This window comes from Polyodon spathula, chromosome 2, assembly GCF_017654505.1.
Source record: "Polyodon spathula isolate WHYD16114869_AA chromosome 2, ASM1765450v1, whole genome shotgun sequence".
NCBI lineage: Eukaryota > Metazoa > Chordata > Actinopteri > Acipenseriformes > Polyodontidae > Polyodon > Polyodon spathula.
Window position 1 is genome coordinate 43899069 of NC_054535.1, and position 24471 is coordinate 43923539.

Below are 24471 nucleotides of genomic sequence, written 5' to 3' on the forward strand. Positions count from 1 at the left end.
CATTAGTTTAATACTATCTACTTTAATAAAAGAGTTGCAATTCAGACATCCCGCACAATACTGCGTTCGCTCTAGCTTTTGACGTCATCTTTGTCGGCATTACCGTAATGAACAGAACGTAAGTATATAACCCTTTCTACTAAACATGAGTGGGAAATAAGAAAATCAGTTCGACTTATAAAGAAAGTAGATATCCATTTCATTGATTCGTAAAAAAAAAAGAAAATTAATTGAAGTGTCTGTGGAAAAAGCGAAGGACGTTGGCTTAATCTATTCGTCCTCATTTTTTTTTGATTTGCGTACCTATTAGATTCTGAAGGGTAATGATGGCGACCTTCTATGTGAGGGAATAACATTTCTCAAAGCTTGTTTTCGCCGATGTTTTGAGCTGTATCACATACTTGACCAGAGTGATACAGAGCACTGATTTCGGGGGCTGGGACCAATAGTCTCTTATATGTTCTCAAAATGGGTCTTTTAGATAGGCTAAGGAAGGAGTGGTTCATTATAGGAATAGTGCTTGTGATTACCTTCGCAAGGCTGGAGCCTTCTGCAGGAGTGAAGGGAGGTAAGTGTAACGAGTCAGTGAATGGGTTTTTTTTTTTTTTTTTTTTTTTTTGGTTTCTATATAGGAACTAAAATCTGAAATAATATTTTGTTTCGAAATGCACAGATAGTAATGTTACATTATATACATCCGTCTCGGCCATGGAAATTACTAGCTGGTAAGTTTCCACAATGGCAGCGGTTTCTGGCTATATAATTTTATATTGGCTTGTGTTGTAATAAAAAAATACATCAATAATAGTCTTTTTTTTTCTAAAACATTTTCTGACATATAGTAGTTTTTAACACGACATCGAAGCAGAGTGTACAAGCAGCCTACTTATTTATGTGTTTGTTTTCATATACAGCATCTTAATTTATGCAGCAGCAGTACAGTGTTTTTCTCAGATGATTTTTTGGTTCACGGTTAATTAGGTTTGACTTTGCAACACGTTTTAATTTTGCAGTAGAATATATTCATACACTGAGTATACATACAGTCCTTGTCAAGGCTGTGTGTGTTTGAGAGTGACACGTTGCATTTCGGTTCCACTTCCGTATTGTGCATTTTAAATGATGTCGTAGGCCGTAGCATAGGCTGACAGTTTAGATCCCCCCCCCCCCCCCCCCCCCCCCAAAAAAAAACGCGCATTGATGACACTAAAACGGTACACAAATATTGATTGAGTCTCTTATAGCGTGCTTCTTAATAAACTGTGTCGCCCTCGCATTCTGCTGCCCAAGTTTTAGGGAATGCAGGAGTGCACCTACTTTACATTGTGTAACGACAGAATTAGACACAAGAGTTGGGTGGAGGTAAAAAAAAAAAATGAAACAAAGTTACATTGTAGACGAGGACACGTTGATTAATATTACTGCCACGAATAATTATGAAATATAACCGTCTGGAAAGCAGACTGCCATCATTTCCAGCCCCAGCTGTAGAGGAATGTTCACATAGCACATTATGTCCACTGGAATAATTTTAAAAGCATGGGTACTATTTAGACACAAGTGCCATCTGTGATGGTCATATATTTTTGTTATGACAGATATTTCCAATTTATTTTGTCCAGACCCCGTTTTAAAATGTTCAGTGCCTTTTATATTAAAAAACACAAATAGTACATTGCTAGTATCATAAGGTGGTCCTCAAGTATAAAGTAGTTTATTTGTTGTAACCAAATGAAGTGTACAGCATTGCAAGTGTTCAATGTACCTTATTACTAAAAGTTTTCTGGCATGACAATGTTTGCTAGTTTTGAATAATGAATTCAACATAGTTCCACAAGTATTCTTCTTCCCTTTCTTTCAAAGGACCCCTGAAGCCTGAGATCTCAATCACGTATATTGCTGTTTCTGCAATATTTTTTAACAGCGGACTGTCATTAAAAACTGAGGTAAAGAAATAAAAAAGGTTTTATTATTTCATAAAGCTAAGACATATTGTTGGTCATTACTTGGACTTTGTCTTGTAAATACTGTGTTCATTAAGTATGATGATACACTATTTTATATGGTTAACAAATTATCAAGTAGCAGGTAAATTCTTAGAAACATTCACATGATATTATTTCATAGTCATGTGAATGAAAGTATGAACATGTCTTCATTACTCTGATGAAGTCAGTAGTGGAAAGGTTTATCTACTTGGATCACTATTTTATTATTACAAATCTTTAAAATACAGTTGCAAATATGCTGTGATTACAAACGCTTTATATTTGACTTCAGTGGAGCAGAAACTTTCTTCCACTCACCTGTGTGGTCATAGTTTTTTTTTTTTTTTAAACTAGTTGTCTCTTAGATGTCATTTTTCACAACGTTCCAAAGATCTACTTAAAGTTGAAATTGGCTTCCCTAAAATGTAATACATTTTGTTCATTTGATTTTCAGTTGGCTATACCCACAGATATGGATTTGTCTGTCATTGTTATACTGAAATGACACTGTGTAAACCTCTATAACCAGTCAATCAATTAATCTGTCAATCAGTTGCAAAGCTGATCCCTGCATTTACTCGATACCTGTTCATATAAAAAAATAGTGATTTACTGTAAATATTATGCCTTATTCATGCATCTGTATAGTTACTTATTTGAGTTTAAGTGCTTCAAATCCCGCTGGTTTATAAAGATGTATGCACACCCTCAAAGGAAGAAATTAGTAAGTCATACTTTTGTTAGCACTTTGATGCTGCAGGCATCTTGGTTCTGAAATGTGTCATGTTTGATGGAGGTCTGAAGTCATGTTTGTCAGACTTTGCTTACATTATACTAGAAGAAAAAGAAACTGAGATGCATAAGAAATGTGGCAAATCCTGGAACTGGCTCTTACAAAACAAGCTGCATGTAGTTGAAGAGATCTCTCTTATGTCCCAGGGCAGTTTATTTGCACTTATAAAGCCTGTCTGCTCTTCTTTGAGGCCTCTATGAGATATAGATATTCAGTAACACTGAAAGGAAAGTAAGTGAAGGAAGACCCAACATTTAAAAAAAAAAAAAAAAAAAAGTCTTTCCGTAGTTTATGGGGCAGAGAAACTAAATCGCCATGTTGTCTTTTTTTGTCTGACCAGGTAATGACCAGACAGGCTAGCTGGTCCATACTGGCAAATTAACCCTATGCGTTTGTCTAATATATAACACTGATGGTGGAATGTAACAAAGTCTTCTGTTTCCTCTTCTTTAATGGCTTGTGAATGAACAAAGGTATTTGTTTCTATAAGAGTCCTAGTTTCCTAGGTAGTTGTCTGTTTACTTGCCACCATAGGTTTATTCGTTAAGAAGGCTAGGTTAAATAGCTAAAGTTCATCACTCGTGAATGCTACATAACATACATAAATGATAGACCTGACCACCTAATTTGCCAGGACCCTAATCCAGACTTGATTTGCAATGTATCATTAAAATTAGGTAATCCTATCATTTAACCAATGTTTTTGCCCGTTGTCTGCAGGAACTAGAGTAATTGCTGCTCTCTTTTGCAGGAGCTAACCAGCGCTTTGATGCATGTGAAGCTGCATCTTTTTGTCCAGATCTTCACACTCGTATTTTTTCCTGCTGCAATATGGCTTTTCCTGCAAATGCTATCATTAACCACCATCAATGAATGGCTGTTGAAAGGGTATGTTTGCAGTTCTATAACTTTTTGAATATATGTTTAATAGTTGAATTAACTTGGGCGTTCAGTGTGGCTTATGTTGTGACATGTTTGTTCAGGAACTTGCTTCCTGGATGTGTAGACTCCAGGCTCTCCATATGCATACCATATACACTTCTGTGAAAAAGTATTTGCCCCCTGTCTGATTTTCTGCATTTTTGCACATTGAATTTTGTCTGATCTTTTTGTGGGTTGTAGTAGTTTATAGAGGGAGTCTGAGAGAAAAAATGACACCAAAGTTTGGTGCTTTTTTCATTTGTTTGGTGTGCAATGTGTGAAAAAGTTATTGCCCCCCTAGTTAATGCAGCCCAATTAAAAGGATAATTAGGGTCAGCTGTTTGAATACTTTGGTTAACAATCAGGCCAGATTTGGGCCAGTCCTGCCCATTATAAATTTGACTAACTTTGGCCTTTACCATCAGAGTGAAGTTGTCAGCACACAGATTCTATAGGCACATCATGCCACGATTAAAAGAAATTCCTGAAGACCTCTGGGAAAAAAGTTGTTGATGCCTATCAGTCTAGAAAGGGTTACAAAGCCATTTCTAAGGCTCTGGGGTTCTATGGACAGATGAGTCAAAGGCAGTGCTTTTTTTGGCCAACATGGGCCCCGTTATGTCTAGCGAAAACCACACACTGCATTCCACAGTAAGAACCTCATACCAGTGGTCAAGCATGGTGGTGGTAGTGACATGATTTGGGGAAGCTTTGCTGCATCAGGACCTGGACAACTTGCCATCATTGAAGGAACCATGAATTCTGCTCTGTATCAGAGAACTCTATAGGAAAGTGTCAGGCCATCTGTGTGTGAGCTGAAGCTGAAGCCCAGCTGGGTCATGCAGCAAGATAATGATCCGAAACACACAAGCAAGTCTACATCAGAATGGTTGAAAAACAAGAAATTTAAAGTTTTGGAATGGCTTAGTCAAAGTCCAGACCTAAACCCCATTGAGATGTTGTGGCAGGACCTGAAACGAGCAGTTTATGCTCGAAAACCCACAAATGTCACTGAGTTGATGCAGTTCTGCATGAAGGAGTGGGCCAGAATTCCTCCGTGGCGCTGTAAAAGACTGATCAATAACTACAGGAAGTGTTTGGTTGCAGTTAAGAACATAAGAACATAAGAAAGTTTACAAACGAGAGGAGGCCATTCGGCCCATCTTGCTCGTTTGGTTGTTAGTAGCTTATTGATCCCAAAATCTCATCAAGCAGCTTCTTGAAGGATCCCAGGGTGTCAGCTTCAACAACATTACTGGGGAGTTGATTCCAGACCCTCACAATTCTCTGTGTAAAAAAGTGTCTCCTATTTTCTGTTCTGAATGCCCCTTTTTCTAAACTCCATTTGTGACCCCTGGTCCTTGTTTCTTTTTTCAGGCTGAAAAAGTCCCTTGGGTCGACACTGTCAATACCTTTTAGAATTTTGAATGCTTGAATTAGGTCGCCACGTAGCCTTCTTTGTTCAAGACTGAACAGTTATTGCTACTAAAGGTGGCATAACCAGTTATTGAGTCTAAGGGGGCGATTACTTTTTCACACGGGGGCATTGGGTGTTGCATAACTTTCTTTAATAAATAAATGAAATAAGTAACAAAATTTTGTGTTATTTGTTCACCCAGGGATCCTTTTATCTAATATTAGATTTTGGTTGAAGATCTGATAACATTGTGTCAGAAATATGCAAAAATGCAGAAAATTAGACGGGGCAAATATTTTTTCACGGCACTGTAGCCTACCTGAACAGCCAGCAGACAGTATGGTTATAACTTTCAGGTCTTACAATTGTTTATTCAGTCGGGTAGGCTTTAAGTGGGTTAGATTTAGCCTGTAGAAATAATGTTATCTTTGCTTATGTCTGTCAGAATGTACTAAAAAAACAAAACTATATCTTTCTTCCTCCACTGTCTATGCAAATCTGACAGTGGTGGTCTTTTTTTTTTAAATAATTCCATTGCATTTATAGCACCTTGTCCAACAACCATGGCCTTGTTTAATTTAATTCAATTATATAACCAAGGGGCTAGTGAAATGAAAAGAGGCACATGTGAGCTTCATTGGCTAAGATAAGGGAAAATACTGATAAGTTCAGTTTTTTCTAACTTGCATGTTTATTTATAGTTCACATTTAATTAATATGTATTGTTTCTTTATTTATTTGTCTATCCACCCACCAGCAACCAGTATACAGCATCTAGTTTATCATACCATAGTGTATTGTAGCAAAACTGAGAACCTGATATTGGTTTCTGAAAATATAAAAAAAACACAAATGTTCACAAAAAAAGTAATGAACGTTTCAGCTCACATAATTTGAAAATAATGTAAAGCTGAACAAATGAATTCACACAAGTCTAGATTTCATGGAGGGAGGCACTGAACTGCGTGCATCATCAAGCAACGGTTTCTCTTTTAATTTTTCTTTTTATTTGTTACCGGCACCATATTTTATTTAATAACAGTACCTGATTTGAAAGTTTTTTCCCTTTTTAGGCAGTTGGTGCTTGTATGCAATGTGTTTTAGTATAGTTTTGTTTTTTTTTTTTTTATGATAAAACACATTTATCCAATTTAAATTGAAGTATCTTAGAATAAATAGACATGTTTTATTAAAAACTTGGTGTTGGGAACTAAATATTACCAACTGGCAGCTGAGAATTTACATATACTGTTTAAAACATTTTATTTAGATAAAGTCAAATTCAAGCAGAAAGGTATATTTACTTATTTTATTTCTTCATATATATATATATATCATGTATTTTCTGTGATACGATAGGGACATTCCATGAAAAAGTTACATTTGCCACATTGTCCATAGATAGAAATAACTCCCATTGCATAGTAATTTTTTCATTATTATTTATTACTAAGATAAGATTTTAAATAAAAGGGAAGGGGCCACATCATTCTTTTTGACCCAGATATACAAAGTACCCTATTTGTATACTTGTTGAATTTTTTTTCATGTTCCAGTGATGTTTATTTAACATCTTAAAGCAGAATGTTAAATTAAGGTTGTGTTCACATTGGGTTCATTACAAACAGCCTCAGTTCAGTTCCTTTTGTTTAAAACAATGACAGTTTGCCTGCTGCTCACACTTACCTGGATGCACATGCACTGAGTTCATTTGGATGTAAAATGGAGTTGATTTTTTGGTTCAGTTTTGTTTTTTTCAGGGCTGAGTTGCAGCTTGCAAGTAAACTTAGTTTTTTATGATTAGTGGACTGGACATTTACACTGTCTTCAATGCATTGTGGTATCTTAGGTTGATTTTACATTTTAAATAGCATTTTATCTCCATTGAAACAAGCACTGGAGGAAAGTACAGGAGCTAGAGTGAATGCATTCTCTCTGACAAGTTCTGCCTGGATTTTGGTATCTGAGCAAATTTCATTTCTTTCACTCTCCATATTGTCCTTGAGATTTTTTGACTGAACTTTATACTTTTAATTTTTGTAGAATACTAGACGAACAAGTGTGGCGCTACCAATCAACTAGATACACACAATTAACTGGAAAACTTCACTTGCAAATGAACCAAGTTCCCCTGGTGTTCGCATTGAAGTTCAGCAAGTGAACTAAACTGTGTTCATTTGCCAAGTAGACTTAGTTCACACTACACTCCAAACTGAACTGAACCATACTGAGTGCAGAACCAAACCCCACCTCCCCCGCCCCAAACAAACTCTGTGTGAGCACAACCCAATACTTAGAATAGAAGTCTAAAAAATTGTTTAGTCAAGGTGCACAAGGAATAGAGCAGGTTATCAAACTGTTTCTTCTTAAATACTTTTGAGTGATTCGGGTATCACGAGGAAACTGGCAATTTTTGATGCCAGATCCAATCTAAACTTAATCCAATCTAAACTTTAAACCCCTTTTCATGCAACAAAAATAAGAAAGCTAGCATAATTTTGTTTGTGGAACATACATGTCCCTTCTACCTTTTAAAGGGTTAACAATGATATTTCTGTGCTGTTTTCCTTTTCATTTTAATGAAATGATGTCTTAAGAATGATATGATGCTGACTTTCCCTCCTGTGGGGTTGCTGCTTTCGCAAAGGACAGCAACTATATAAAGAAATTGATGCCTTACCTATTTGCGACTCATTTCATCGGTTTATTCAGTTACCGTGTGATCGCCCCAGCATTGTAAGCTGACATCACTGATCATGCATGCACACTGTAAGACCGGGTGACACAGTACGGTATGCAAGTGCTTTTAAATAAAACAAGTTGACTGACGGTCTGTATTTAAGTGCTGCCTTTAGTTTTATAAGCTATGCTGACTGTAAAAGGCTTCAATATGGTATGTAAAATGAATTTAATAAACCATAATGTTGTTATTGATATGTCATTTATTTAATCATCATCCGTCAGGTTGCAGACTGTTGGCTGTATGCCTCCTCCTGTGTCCTCTGCTGTAATTTTGACCAAAGCTGTTGGTGGAAATGAGGTAAGGATTTCCTATTGGATAAGTGTATATTTTTAGAGCTTCCCAGGCCTACATTTGCAAGGTGTTTTAGATGATGTTGATAATAACAGTGTTCTTTGTTTTAAATAGAATCTTGTACACTTCAGAAAGTGGAAAATGTAAACAATATTTTATTTAGTTATTGTCATCAACATATACAGCTCAAATATTTATTAAAAAATATAAATAAATACACACCTGGAAAACTTCATTAAATCGGCTTAGCCAGCCTATTTTCTAGACAGACCCAAATACTCAACAAACACTAAGTTCATGCTGAGTGTTGTCTTTCTAGAAACAACAGAAGACCAAAAAAAAGTGAGTATTGTTCCCTCATAATAACTAAAGAAAAAAAAACGATATAAATGTACTGTATTCCTTCAAATTTAAGATACAGTTTTTAAACCATTTTTTCTTCTCAAATATAGCCTGCATCTTACATCGCACAAAGACGTCGCTGCCCGATCGCAAATCATCAATGACATTCAGGTAGTCATTTTAAAAGAAGCGTCATTAGCTTCCTGAGGAATATGAAGAGAAGTTTTTACAATTTCAGCATTTCTAACAAACAGTACCAGCTTGGACAGATCAGAAATGCTGATCAGACATTCCAAGCAATACCACAGTTCATAAATTGGCACAACTGTAATGCAGACTGCCTCCATATGCGTAATTCAGGTTGTATCTTTGTAGATACATATTTGATTTATTTTTTCCTCAAATTGAGGGTGGGAAATTTGGGCTGCATCTTCAATTCGAAGGAATATAGTACACAGTTTATATCAGTTTATATGAAAACTGGTACTTGGGAAATCCTGCTCGGGGGGATGCCAGCATACACCGTTGAACCCTGAGCATTCAGCGACTGGAATGCGTGAACTAACGGCTGCTCCAGCCTAATTTATGGCTAGTGTGCATTACGGGCAATGGGGTCTAAATAGCCCAGTCATTAGGAATATGAAAAAATTGTGCCATATACAGTATTCTTTAACTGCAAAGGAAGAATTTGGCCCACTATGTTTCTTTGATTCCATTTGATCTGGTGCACATTCTGTACATTGTATCTGTTACTGCCCAAAATATATTTTGAAAAGAACAGTGTGATGATTTGCATTACTTGGATATTGTTTTATAAATGTGAATGTTTAGAACATGAACTGCACCTGGGAGTTTCCATGTCTATGCAGCATCTTTGGCAACCTAAGTCTGTGCTGGCATTGTTACAGACTTGTTTATGACCCTGGCTCAGATGTCCTGCTCTATTTGGTCTAGTGAGAGATGAGAGATGAGAGCTGTTTGCAAGGCTGAGAGGGAAATGTTGCCAGTTAGTCATGAAGTCGCATTATGTCTACTAAGCAATCCCTCCGGGAACTGCCAAACATGCCACTTCCTCAGATAGTCATTAATTCCTGCTTTGCATTTTTGCTGTATGTAATATTTATGGGTTACAGGAGCTTTGTAGTTGTGTAAGGAAAGAAAAAAAAAGACTTTCAATCAATTCTCTGAATAATGTTAAATTCTGATCGTACAGTGATATTGTGTCCGTACTGTTTGCTCTGGGATAGCCAATTCTTTAACCCTGTTTATGCTCATGCAATTTGGCTCTAGATGTGTTACTGCATTTTATTTGGTTTAAGGAGATCCTGAGATTTGTCTGTTTTTGCTTTGCTTAGGAATCTTTATTATAGTTAGTTATTGTAATTCTTACCGGTATTATCATTAATTTAATCTTAGTATGTAACATTATACATTTGTTAAAAAAAAAAAAAAAAGTCACCATTATCAGCATTGTTATGCTTGAGAATAATGCAAATTTACAAACCAAACCATTGTGCAATACACTTGAAGCTATCATTACGTACATGATTTCTACACCATTCGACCTATTTTGAAAGCGTTTACTCTGATTCACTCGTTTTGTAGGCATTGTACATACAAGTCAACTCTGAGCATACCATGAATCTGGTGCATCAGAGGATCAGACACTCGTTGAAATCCCCCCAGGCAGTATACTGTACTGCGCAACTTCAGCTGTCCCTATTTGTCAAACTTTTATTTTTAAGGGCCATTTGTTCAGTTTTTTTGCTTTTTTTTTTGCTTTTTTAATAAATGTAAAGGGCCTTGCACGAATGATATTCCAATACAAACCAAAACCAGCAGATACTGCTCTTTCTCTAGCTCTAAACAAGACATGATCACTGAAGCTGGTTCAGAAATCTGTGCTGCAATATATTTTAGGTATACTGAGAATATAGGTCTGTTCAAAACAAAACCATTAGAGTGCTGCTGGCTCCTGCTTTTTCTGCTTTTGTTGCCTTTTCCTTCATGCAAGCGCTCAAGCCTAGCCTGAGACCTGAAGTTCAGTATGAAACATTGTCTCTTGTCATTGTTGCTCTTTTACAGAGCTGTTTAAGTCACCTATGTAATGAATCTTTGAAACCCCAGTGGAAGACGGCTCACAAGACCCCTGTAGAGATTTGAGGACCCCTTTGGAACTCTAATCCACTCAAAATGTGTGGATAATTTTTCCTGCCAGGACACTCTGTGTCTAGTGTCACAAGAGTGACCTCCAGGGAGTGAATCAGCCAATAATAACGAAGTAGCCAGATGTCTGGTTCTGGCAAACTCCCAGAAGCCAGGCATTGCAACGCAGCAGCATCCGCTCTGGGCTGAAGATCAAAGATACCTGAGATTTACTTATGGGCACAAAATATGTGTTGCTTATTTTACAGTTTCCATTAATAACAATCTGGGAGGATTTGTATTTCTAATTATCTCTTTCCTTCGGCATAAATGTGCAGTTGGTTTTTAGATTATAATGAAATTTACAGCAGCACGAACAAGTAGCAGGATGTTCTACATTGCAGTAGGTACTTGAAGATTTAGCTGCCACAGTAGGTTGGTCTGTTATAACTCCTCAATGAAAAAAAAAAATCTTTAAAGATCTAGTATTATATGTGTTTAAAACTTACTTTTCAATTTAGCCATCACCATCTATAAATAATGTATTCAGCTATTGAAATATACATCTCTGGCCAAAAGGTTTGCATCAGCTAGAATTTTAGATTGAGACGTAATTACAAACAAAAAACTTTATCAACGTAATTTTAGATTTTTTTTTTTTTTTAATCATGTAATCAAAGAAACTTCAAAATTATATCTCAAAAATCTACTGGAAGCCCTAATAGTAGTAAAGTATTTCATGTTCGATTTTGAAATGTTACATCTTTCAATTTGTCAGTTTTTTATTAAGTATATAGAAAACTACAAAGCAGTATGAAATTCATTATGTTAACGTATTATTCAGCAGGCTTCATTCGACTTTCAGTTAATTCTGTAGAGTGATGCAGAACTTTTGGCCATCGCTGTATGTTAAATGCACAGTAAAATAATGAATCCTAATCTGAAGGTATATTGAGAAAGTCGGTCTGCCCCTCCCGCTGTCTGTGTGTCACACTATACTTTTAAAGATATCTTAAGAATCACTTATGAAATTGTGATGAAACTTGAAAAGGTCATTCTTTAGCACAAGCTATTAAGAGTGTCACAGTGTGGAGTACAGTATATAAAGACACCTGTTTGTCTGTCTGCATGTCAAACCTGTATGTACATACAGTGGATATAGGTTATAGTGATTTTTTTGTTACGGTTGGCTCCAGTTGTTAATTTACAGCCATGGCTAGGTATGCATGTCCCTGATGGGCTTATTGCTTTTTATGTGGAGTGTTTGATCAGCAAAATCATTGCGTTTTTTATCAGCTAGTATAACTGAGTAAAAAAACTGCCTACAAAGCAGTGGTTTGTAGTACTAGTTTTTAACAGTAAAATCCCCTTTATCTACTAAAATACAAAAGCAAATTAGAGCACCAAATGAGAACTAGTTTTACCATGGAAATACTAGGTAATGTGGTAATACAGTAGTTGCTTAACAGTAATCTTTGTTCCGGGACGTTTTACTTTGAACCACAAATCTGAAGCCTTCTCATGCCCCAGCTGTTGTACAATTCACTCTTAAAGGGGATGTCTGCTTGTGAGTGGCGTATCCAGTAAAGGCACTCCGCGTGGCGTGCAGGATGCGCCTTACAGCCTCGAGATCATCGGTTCCGGTCCATGCTATTCCACTGACGGCCATGGACGGAAGTTCCCAGGGGGCAGCGCACAATTGGCCGAGCACCACCCGGGGTGGCGAGGGGGTTTAGGTCGGCCAAGGTGTCCTCGGCTCACCGTGTAGACTGGCCGTTTGCCTGCAAGTGGCCCAGAGCTGCATGGTCCTCCGACGCTGTAGCTCTGACGTCACACATTTCGGAGTGTCCTCATTTTTGTCCCTCTCAAGTTAGTGTGGGGGTTGCAGCATGAGCCAGGCTTAAAATTATAAATAATAAAAAATTGGGCATTTAAAATTGGAGAGAAAATGGGGTAAAAAAAAAAAAAAATTGCCAATTTTCCAAATGTTTTATAAAAAAAACCCAAAAAATAATAAAAAGGGGGATGTCCACTCAGAGCAAAAACCTCGATCTTGATCTCAGTGACTGACAGCAACAGGCAGCTTAGCGAGTGAGGATGTTGGTGCAAAGAGTATACTGCGCTTGTTTTGAATGTTGATCTAAGGTTTGGTTTTTAATGATGTGTAAAAAAAAAAGTGGGACAAGGGTGCTCCAGTGGTTTAAAACCACACTGGATATAAACATAGCTGGATTCCACTTTCCTAGGTTACAAAGAGTCGCATTCAAGATTTATAAGGTCCTACCTCAGTACTTTCTTTATGTGTGTTGCTGTGTGGGTCAAAGAATCTCCTAACCATAACCCCCACAAGGAAATGGAGGGGAACATGATATTTGCTGTGCTGGTGTAGATGTACAATATCAAGGGCTTCTGTTCACAGTGCTGTCAGTCTATTATAACAAGCACCTCATTCATCCCCTGAAATATTTAAACCCTTACGTTTTAACTGTTGTGTTTCCGCCTTCTTGTAGAGAGGGCCTTGTCAACTGGAATGGGTTCTCTTTCCAATCTGATATAAATTACCAGAGCTATCAAGTCTCTAGAATCAGCTTTTGCATAGAAACATGTAGGGAATTGTGAAGTGGGTATGCCCATGTTATATAAACAGAAATTGACCCAGTTCACTATATTTTAACTTTTACTAAAGTTTTGATGACGTACAGTAAGTAAAGGGTTAGTATTCATGAAACTATTCTAGACTGTGAATGGTTCTCTTAAGTCTGGAAATGTTTCAGGAATAACAAACAAACTCTAAATATTATTGCCTAAACCAGTGTAGCTATTAGAAAATATAGATATTAGATGCAATGAAGGTTTGATGTGTGCCCTTTTAAATAATAAATAAATAAATAAATAATTTGATACAGTGATGTAATCTAGAACTTCAAAGACAGTTTTGAAGCTTCCAATAACACAAAAGTAAAAAGTGCAGAGCAGATCATCATGTTTTCAGATGGTGTTACAGAAGACACATAAATCGCTTTCCTTGTTTTCTGGATTAATTTACTTTTGTTGCCCTTAGTATTCATTTTCACTTTGTTAGAATGAAAATGGAATGTGATTCAATTCCAGCCCTGGTAAGTGGTCGTGGAAAGTTGCTTTGATCTGATAGCTGATGGGAAGGCCTTTGTGAATCAAGCACAATTGGTTTCTACCCAATTCCTAGTAGACACATGTCCACAGCTCAAAAACTACCAACACAATTGGCACTAATTGGTGTCTTTCCAGACAGTCCCTTAGAGAGGCCAAAGAATGAATGGGCATGGACACTGAGGTACCTGCTCAACCAATTAGAGGAGGCGCCCTCCAGGGATGGGTTTGGCAGGGGCACATTTTATGAGCAGTTTGTGGAGAAGCTTGTCTGTACTGTAGCTATCCATGCCTTGACCAGGGATGAATACCTTAGCATGCATTTACATAATTTACCAAAATGTAATTGGAGATAGAATATATATATAATTCAATTTTCATCAAGCATTTGAGTTTCTGGTAAGTGTGTTTTCTTTTTTCATTGGGGCTAATGCTTTTGAAAGTTGGCTTCCTCCTGAATTTAATTCAGCTCTTACCTATTTGCTTAATTAAGTGTGTGCAATTTAATTAATAATGTAACAAACTTGACACTAGTGAGCTACAAATAGAGCAGTGAGAAACCTTTCCAGCTCTTACAATACCTGAACATGCGTAACTAATACAGGGATGGAAATAACGCTCTTATTGAATAGCCTTTTCACCCATTCCAGGTTTTACTACGAGCTTGATTAGCCACAGTATTTAGGTAACAAGCTCAGGTATGTCTTGTTAAACTCAGACAAACCAGGAATGGATTCAATGGGAGTCTTCTTTCCAATCCTGTATTTGAAAATCTAAATGTTGAGGTACCAGCTCAACCAATTAGCAAGTACCATACCTCCATTGATTTAATACTAGAACAAAGCTTAAAGCACTAGCAAGCTAGTAATAGAGCATTGAGAAAACTTTCCACATCTCCTTTTATACTTTGAAGACTGACTGTAATTAAGAGTTCCCTTTTCAAGTACGAAATGTAACTATTACCGTATGGGTATTTACCTCTTAAATTCCCGAAACCTGAATAACATATGTCAAAACCGCTCAACAAGCCTGTGACTGAGTCATGGCCCGCCCCCGAGGACATAAATATACTGCGCTCACAGACAACACCAATTTTCCTTTTAAGACTGACCTGACAGGGGAGGCTGGTGTTGGATAAGTACTTGTTGCTTATGACTATATAATTTTAGGTAATTATTTTGTTTTACAAAATGTATGCGATATTACATTTAATCTGTAATATTAAAAAAAAATGAATCATGCGTATATTTTGCACTACATCTTGTTTGTTACGTCCCGCAGCAGCCCTTTGCCCCACGTGAAGCCAGAGGCTTGACTCGCTACTTCTCAGGGATCAAGCAACATAAGTTGGCTGCAACAGCTGTGGCTAGAGTTATTTTAGTCTTGTTTTGGCTCTCGCTAAAATTATTAGACAGTTGGTATATTCTAAGCAGGGATCCTAGTTTTCCGCAATTAAAAAAAATGAAATTCTCAGAGTGAAAATCTTTGTTATTCCAAGAGTAAAATAAAACGCCACCTCCATTAACGTGTTTGCTCAAAAAATCTGCAGGTTGATCCACTTTGTACAGAGGAATGTTGGCTTTTTTCACACATTTTGACAAAATCTGAAGCAGTTTCCTGCTGTTCTTTGGCAGTTGTAAGACGCTGAAATTATCCAAACATAAGTCTGTTTCAGTGTTTTTCGATGGCCCTGCTGTTTCAGCCTCATCTTGTTTACATTTCGTTCCGTTCAATTTATGTTTAGTGCTTCCCATGTGTTCTGCAAGGTCTGCCTACGAGTGTGAAGTACTAAACAGTACGTTATCATCAACGTGAAATTTGTTGTTGCCAAACTCGTTGACCCGATCTTTAGGGGTGATCTTTATTGTTTTTGGCATCTTTGAACAGTTCTGGATACTGACTGAAGTAAACTGAAGCCTCATTCAACACTGGACTTGAATACTGTTACTATATGAAAATCTATCTATGGGACTATTGTATGACTTCAGCGGCACGTGTCACCCGACTACTACCGCTCCCCACCTCAGGAAGAGGACGTGGAACCAGGGCTACAGCCGCAGGAGGAGTATGGCTGGGAAGCCCTCGTCCACAGCATGGGCGTGCAGTACTGTTGCCTCATCTGTGGGGGTGGGGGCATTTCCCAGCTAACTGCCACCTCACAGAAGAAGGGGAGGAGCCCCTGCCGCCTTTGCGGCCAGAAGGGGAGGAGCCCCTGCCGCCGTCACCTGGGGTCACCAGCTCTTCCTTGCCCAGTGATGCCGGCACATCACTGCCCCGGACGCCTGCCTTGGTTCACTCCACCCATGGATGCCACGTCTGCATCACAGGTGATGTTCCAGAGACTTCTGGACTTGATGGCAGCAGCTTCCTAGACCCTTCCTTTGGGTCTCCTGTGCATACGCCCCTCTGCAGTCCTTGTTGAACAGCAGGGTTTTTCAGCCTGCATTGAACTGCGACCGCCTTTTGACAGTGTCTCATCACTGTCTAAAGGTACTCTCTTGGTGAACCCCCCCCCCCCCCAATCTACGCCTTTGCATAGCACTGGGCAGTGTCACCAGAAGGGAGGTCTTCACCCTGGATATGTCCCGTCTGTGTTGGGGTGCTGTGTAGAATAGCAGAGGTGGCACAAGGTGTGTGGAACCCCCCCTTGGCAGTGTTCCCCTTTACGTTAAAGGTCTATCTGGCAGCTATTTTCAGCTTGTCAGAATGTCCAGGAGCTCACTTCCTGGCAGGGCAATTTTTGAAAGGGGCTCAGCGGCTCGGCTGCTAATGAAGGACATTGTTCCTCATTTGAGGCTAAATGTGGTGCTTAATTCACTCATGGAGCCTCCATTTGAGCCCATGCATTCAGCTGAGCTGAAATATTTATCGCTCAAAACAGCTTTCGTGCTTGCTATCACTTCTGCAAAGTGGTTGAGTGAGATGCAGGCATTCTCCATTGCAAAAGCCTGCTAAATTTTTACACAGGACAGGACAAAGGTTACGCTTCATACCAGTCCTGCCTTTTTGCCAAAAACGATCTCGATGTTTCATGTCAACCAATCTGTGGAATTGGAGGCTTTCCATCCACCTCCTTTCCAGACTGACCAGAAGCGAGAGCACGCTCAGACAGCATGCTCTGCCCAGTGCGTGCCTTGGTGTACAAATTTGACAGGACAAAAAGTTTGTCTGTTATGGGACTAAATCCCATGGGCAAGCCCTTTCCAAATGGATAGCACACATTTACTTGTGCTGCGTCCATGATTGCAGCAGGCTTGAAGGAAAAATTACGAGGTCTGTGAGTGCAGTACTGTATATTCAACAAAACAAAAGCCACTTGTAGTCTGGATGGTGTAGTGGAACTTATAAATTGATTTTTCTTAGGACATAATTAGGGCTTTTTATTTTTTTTGTGTGTTTGTTAATGTAAGCTGAATATATTTCTTGTCGTTTTGAATTTCTGTTGTGCCTGTGCATCTCCACCCATTCCTCTGTAAGTAATGAATTCCGTAATTAACAGATTTCATCATGTTTGTATTCTACACCAGATATTGGCTGGAAGGTCTTAAGATTCTAAACAGTCTTTCATGCTAAAAATGCAGTACATTATTTTTAGTGAATGTAATTTTAGTGCTCATGATAGCTGAAGGATAATGGCAATAATCAAACAAGGTTTTTTTTTTTTTTTTTTTTTTTATAACTGACTAATGTTCCTTGTTTAGATGGTCTTTTTGAAAGTATCTTCTGTTATAAATTGTATTGAAGCATGCAATATGATTATCCCCATGTATTAAGATGTTGGCCTCTGCTGTTGTAGTTATTTTAACTGAAAAAAGTACGTAATCATGTTCTTTCTATTTCTCGCTACAAATATTAAAGCCATAATCCATCTCTGTTGTTCTCCAAACTGCCAAGGAAGACATCAATAAGCAAACTGCCCTCAAAATACAGTCTAACTTCACTATAACAAACCCCCCTGGGATGTGGAGAAATGTTCGTTATAGAAGGTTGTTCACTATAATGGGGTTTGGCATTTTTCTGTATCAGAATAATGACAAAATGGCAAATTTGAATTGGACATCAATATCCATATATCTTACCATTGATCAACATTTAAACGGTATTGAGACATGGTGCTCATGTTCAGTGTCAGTCATTACTGAGATCATTGTATCCGGGTTGATCCAATACGTGATTGCTTTAATAGGGCTAATTTTCGGTTCTTGCTGTTGGGATCGTTAAAAACAGGTGTTCGTTATAGTGAAGTTAGCCTGTATTGTTAAATGATCCAATTGTTACATTTTTTCAGTATACCAGGTTAGTTTTTTGTTTGTTTTGTTTTTTGCAACAGCATCAGCACACTTTGGATATGTTTGTCAGCAGGTGATTTTAAAAAAGAAACTGGATCAATATGAGACTAACAACATCAATTGGATCGTGTTGAAAATATAAGTGTAGGCTTGCTTTTGTAAAACATAGCACCTTTTCCAGTGCAAATCAAACACAAAGAGGAATTGCACAGTAACCAAACAAAATAATTAACAAACCATGAGCAATTTGAACCACTGTCACAGGTCACCGTGATTTAGTGACCTTTTAAATGTGCAAAATCATCAAAAAAGTATAGTTCAATAAGTCTTGTATCAGTGATAAAGAGCTATGATAAAAATGTTTAATCCAAGTCTGGATGCTGGACATGGATGGGCATTCCTCAACGTAGTATCAGATAAGCAAAACCTGATTGGTGTTTTAAAACAAAATACATACTTTGTTTATGATCAACAAAATTGAATGCCTTTTGGACACTGCTTTTTTGCAGAAGCTTGTACCTTTCTGCAGGCAGTGGGTGCTACAGGTTGACAGGCAGGTGATAAGGCAGCCTTTGCTAGGACCCACACACGTGGCCTACCTAATGTGCTGTCTGGCCTCAGGGCCTATGGGAGCACAGTTGGATTATTATGTTAATGTATTGGGCCTACTGCCCTCTTCCTATCCCAGCTGGGTTCCCTGTCGTTAGGAACTGCTTTGCTCTGACAGAGGAGTAATATGCTTCATGATTGAAAGGGCAAAAGATCCTGCAGTAAAAAGAGCAGGGACACAGAGCTGTGCAAATGTAGAGACTATAAGATGACTATACAAAGGCTGTAACGCAAAGAGCTATTGTAATTGATCGTTTTATTTAAAGTTCGAATATACTGTGTAAATTTAACTTGTGTGTCCAGACCAACAATTTTAAAAAAGTAAAGTTTTTATTGAACCTTTTTTTATACAAAAACACTATAAAGTAACTATGTGTCCTGTTTCAGTTAGTTGTACATACGTCCACCATTCTGTCATGTGAGTAACCGCTTAGATGAAGAGATTCCTCTGTATATATTTTAAGGTGTACGATTTGTATAAGCATGACTTTTGCTTTACTGGACCACACATCTGCTTTTGGCTGCTACTTATTCCTTCTCTGTCTGGCTGGCAGCACACAAAAAGCATGGGAAATGGGGCGAAAATAAACTGAGTGAAGGAAGACAAAGTCCTGAGATTTCACTAACATATATATTTTATTTTTTTTATAATTTAGTAGTTGCCAAATGTTGTTTTTTTTTTTTTTTTTTTTTTTTTTTAAATGATTTTTCTCCCAATTTAGAATAGCCAATTATTTTTGGGCTGCTACCACCCCTGTTTTGACTCGGGAGCGGTGAAGACGAACACACGCTGTCCTCCTAAGCGTGTGCCATCAGCCAACTGCTTCTTTTCACACTGCAGACCCACCGTGCAGCCAACCCCGAGCTACAGCATCGGAGGACAACGCAGCTCTGGGCAGCTTGCAGGAAAGCCCGCAGGTGCCCGGCGAGCCAAGGACACCCTGGCCAACCTAAGCCCTAATAAATATTTATGTATATATTGTTGAAGAAAACAATTCCTTATTTAATCATAGAAGTATATACAATGCAAAATTACATATTTAGCTTCACATTTTGTTGATGTTTTTTTCTTCTTAATCAACTTTATAGCCTGCTGCTACAAGTTCTTTATAAAAGCAGAATATTTCTAGCAGACTCAACTCCACATCTGCATTATAATAAGATGCCACAGTGAAGAACAATGCTGTTGTCATCCAATCCAGAGCACCTCTGCTAGTAAGATAAAACACATCAGCAAGTAATTGCTAGGTAAATATATTTCAATGACTAAATGTCATTAAAGAAGTGGGAATGCAAGTCAAGCAAGTTGATCTGCTGTGAAATGCAGATCATAGGAAGACAAAGATGAGAGGCAAAACATGCAACATGGGGAATTGCTTTCTGCTAGAATGGCAAACAAAAGGCAAAAGTTACATATGGTTTTTGTTTAGTAATGTCTTCTGAGAAAGTTTGGATGTTTCTGTGAAGTCCTTCTTGGCAAATCTTTCTGTTAACTTTGTTTATGCAACAGAATACCAAATTTACGTCTTTTCAACAATGCACTTGATTTTAAATAAAACATTTTATTGTAATGCTTTGTGGAGAAAGCAAACCTTGATTTTATTACATATAATAGATGTTAAAGATATTTGTAAACTGTAGGCTTTACATTTCCATGTTTTACTTTATTTGTAAATAGTCTGTACAGTTCTAATAGAAGTTGGCATTAAACGTTCTAGGAATAGCCACAAGGTGGTTAAACATTCTAGGAATAGCCAGAGAATGTCTTTTGAATAGCAGATGAAACCCAGGCATAAGTTAACCTGAACCTAAGCCATCTCAGTTATGTATGTCCAAAGTATTTGCATTCAGGGCATTCACAAAAAAAAAAATACTAAAATATTGGTTAAAACATTTTCTGGCTAGGGGCTTCTGAGTGGCGCATCCAGTAAAGGCAATCTACCAGGAGTGCAGGATGCACCCTATAGTTTGGAGATCGTCCGTTTGAATCCAGGCTATGCCACTGCCGACCGGGCAGTGCACAATTGGCCAAGCACTGCCCAGAACTGTGTGTTCCTCCGATGCTGTAGTTCTGTAATGGCTTCACGGTGGGCTTGCAGTGAGAAAAAAGCAGATTGATGACGGCACACGTTTCAGAAGATGCAAGTGCCGGTCTTCGTCTCTTCTGAGTTGGTGTGTTGAATAAATTGTGAGAAAATTGGGGGTAAAATAATTGGCAATTTCCAAATTAAAAAATAAATAAATAAAAAAATAATCATTTTCTGGCTAGATAAATTTTGCTCCGTACAGACAAAAGTACTGGCACCCTACGCTTTATACCATAATTCAAGGTAACCTGTAACTTTTAACAACTTTTTAATAAAACAAAACACAAAATACACAATTTCTAGTAATTTTAACAAGTAATAATAAAAAAAAAACAACAAACTTATTTCATTTAAAGTATTCCTTGATGACAAAAGTATTGTCAACCCTGCTTTAGTATTTCGTGTGTCCTCCTTTTGCTTTTATTACAGCTTTCAGACATTTATGATTATTCTTAACCAGTATGTTACATCCAGTTGGTGAAATCTAGGCCCATTCTGTCTTGCATATTTCTTTCAGCTCAGGCAGATTAGATTACCTTGGCTACAGCTTTTTCCCATCATTCCAAAGCATTTCTATTGGACTGAAATCTGGTGATTTGAGAAAACCATTCCAGAACTTTTATCTTCATTTTGTTCAAGAAATCCAGTTGACTTTGTCATATACTTTGGGTGATCGTTGGTTGATTGGCAGACAGTTTATTTTCAAACACAAATAACATATGGTATATTTGTAGAATGTTTTGATACATGGCTGCATTCATTCGATCTTCAATCACAAGGATGTCTCCAGTCCCTGAACTGCTAAAACACTTTAGAGATCAAACCACCTCCATGTTTACCTGTAGGTACCAGGTTTTCTACATTGAAGGCTTTGCCTTTTTTCTCCAACCATACTGTGATCTATTTTGGGGGAAAACGTGTATTTTTAGTTTAATTCCTGTTCATATTTCTTTGCAAATTTTAGACCATTTGTTTTATGAATGTTCCTGAAATGTCATTTGCAGCCAGGTTTATATGCCTTTGTATAGTTGTTGCACTATTTTGCCTGATGCTTCTAAATCTTTAAGTCCTTGGCTGTTAATGTTGGATTTTATTTTAGCTGCTTGGATGATTCTCCTACCTGCTGTACCTGTCATTTTCTTTGGATGTCAAATTCATTCAAGTGTTTTAGTTGAATTTGTTCTGTGGTACTTCTTGATTGTTGCTGTCATTGTGGATGTTGGCATTCCATATTTCTTTGATACTGCTCTGTAGCCTTTTCCTTTGTTGTAGTTTGCTATGAGTGCTTTTCTCACATGTGAATCATTTGTCTTGACCATCACTTGCTGTGTTGCCAAAACGTTCTTCTAGAACAGATGTTAGAAATAACAGCCTCATTTTCTGCCTATTGACTTTTAAAAGGCACCTTAATTACTGTGTAATGGTTTTCAATCATTTAATATGTACTTTAATTAGTTCTATACATTTTACAGACTTAATATAAAGATGTCAGTACTTTTGTCATGAACAAATGCTGCAATGAAGGGTACATTTTGACCTTTGACGGTTCGGAACACATTACCCAATATTCTATGGAACTAATTTGCATAATTTACTGGTGACGTCACAACAGCTACTTGTTTATATTTGATTGAAAATCCTATTTTACAGGTAATCCGTATAAATGAAATAAAACATTCACATGTTTTTATAAATTTCAATAAATGCACATTGTTTATTTACACGTAGTTTATTTATATATATTATATATATATATATATATATATATATATATATATAAAATCTACAGTAAGCTTGCACAAACTGCAGCAGTCTTAGGCAAAGCAGAGTGTTATTTAAAAGTCACCATTCCAAGCAGGTTATCAGTCACATTTTACTGCTACTGAAAATATGAATAATATGAACTTATGCTTGTCAGGTGACCATGGGGATTGGTTGTGCTTTCATGATACATCAACAGTCACAGTTTTCAACTTCAAATCTTTTTTTTTTTGGTCATCTGAAAAAAATCCCAAACAACACAAGTGTTTCACTACATTTCTTTCAATACAGCTTATGCTGTACAACGCCTTGCTGTCCAGTGAAGAAATTAAAGGTTTACCTCTGGATAATATGAGCTGGAGAGGGAGGGGCGGACGGTGCTCAGTTTTTTAAATTAAAATTATTAGTGTTAGCGTATATTTTGTGTATTTAAAACATATTCTACCATAGCACTTCTCTTACACTGTCTTGTACACTAGGTACTCAGTACATATTTTACTGAAGCAATACAAACGTTATAGGTACCACTCCAGTGCTTTGGATAATTTACCCTGCTCCATGCATGGCAGCAGCACCATACAGAGTTGCTATGTTTAATGATTTGGTAGTAAATTTTAATACAGCAACTTTTGTTTACCTAATATGCATTATACAAATCCAAAGATCAAATTTTTGCATTTAATGTGTGACGTTTTAATATGTGATTGTCAAACAGTCTCTGGTAACAGAATTCCTGGCTAGTGAACAAACAAATATTTTTCTTATATATATATATATATATATATATATAAGAAAATATTCTTTAGACCGATATATATATATTATATATTTTTCTATATTTAGATATATACACATAGAGTATAAACAGTTAGATAAAATACTGTGTGTGTGTATATATATATATATATATATATATATATATATATATATATATATATATATATATATATATATATATATATATATATGCAACAACTGTTTTCTACTCTATGTATATTTATAATCCAGAGCTGGCAATGGAACATGAAAAAAGCAATGTGTTTGGTCGAGCAAGGTTCCAGCTGTCTGTATATTGGGTGGTAATGGACAGTTGGAGCCTCATCACATTATTAGAAATCACTGCGTTGCGTCACAGAATTTAAAGTAACGGTAGCCATTTTGTTTACAGTTACAGATGTACAGTAAAGCTATAAAACTGAGTGACTAATTACCAGCAAAATAATGGATTTTTATATGTTAATGCACAAAAGAAACACAACACTACGGTCTAATGGATTTAATGAAATATTTTAAACATAGATAACAAACAAAATCACAGAAAATGTGAACAAAAATAAAGATCAAAGAATCATGATAAGTTTTCAATATGAATCGTGACACACTGTCAAAATGAAAACATTACAAACTTAGTATCGGGTATGACCTCCCTGAGCGCTGACACAGTCCTGGCAGCAGTGACGCATACACCTGATCAGCCTCTGGATAGACTGCTTTGGGATGTTCCGCCACTCTTCCTGTACATCTGCAGTCAGGTTGGCTGATCGCGGGTTGTCCCCTGTGGATGGCACTGGCAATTTGGTCTCACAGATGTTCTGTTAGACTCAGGTCAAGAGAAAAAGCTTGCCGTGGCAAGACCTCGACATTGTTTTCTTGAAGTCGTGCAATTGTAATCCTAGCAGCGTGTGGTTTTGCATTGTCCTGCTGAAAAACTGACACTTCCGGATTGGCTTGCAAGAAAGGAAAAACTGTTGCCTCAAGGACTTTGTCAATGTATCGCTCAGTAGCAAGCCCTCAATCTGCACCAAAGGCGTTCTTGTATTAAAGGAGATTCCTCCCCCACATCATCACACTTGCACCGCCCCACTGGTTGTCTTGAACAATGCAACAGTCAGCATAACGCTCATCACGACGTCTCCTCACACGCTGTCTTCCATCAGGTCTGTCAAAACGGCATTC

The 24471-nt window shown here is 37.4% G+C and overlaps 1 protein-coding gene across 3 annotated transcripts in view; it reads left to right on the forward strand.

Moving 5' to 3' along the window:
• The first annotated feature begins 315 nt into the window (after window positions 1–315).
• Window positions 316–24471, forward strand: part of LOC121296926 (sodium/bile acid cotransporter 7-A-like) — a 130593-nt gene continuing 106437 nt past the window's right edge. For 2 of the 3 annotated variants that reach the window (XM_041222848.1, XM_041222859.1), the window contains exons 1-4: window positions 316–568; window positions 1864–1946; window positions 3533–3669; window positions 8084–8159. In XM_041222848.1, the coding sequence (XP_041078782.1) occupies window positions 469–568; window positions 1864–1946; window positions 3533–3669; window positions 8084–8159 (396 nt within the window). In that variant the 5' untranslated portion in view covers window positions 316–468. Of the gene's footprint in view, window positions 569–1863; window positions 1947–3532; window positions 3670–8083; window positions 8160–24471 lie in introns of those variants that run through there. The other variant, XM_041222868.1, reaches the window with a different exon arrangement.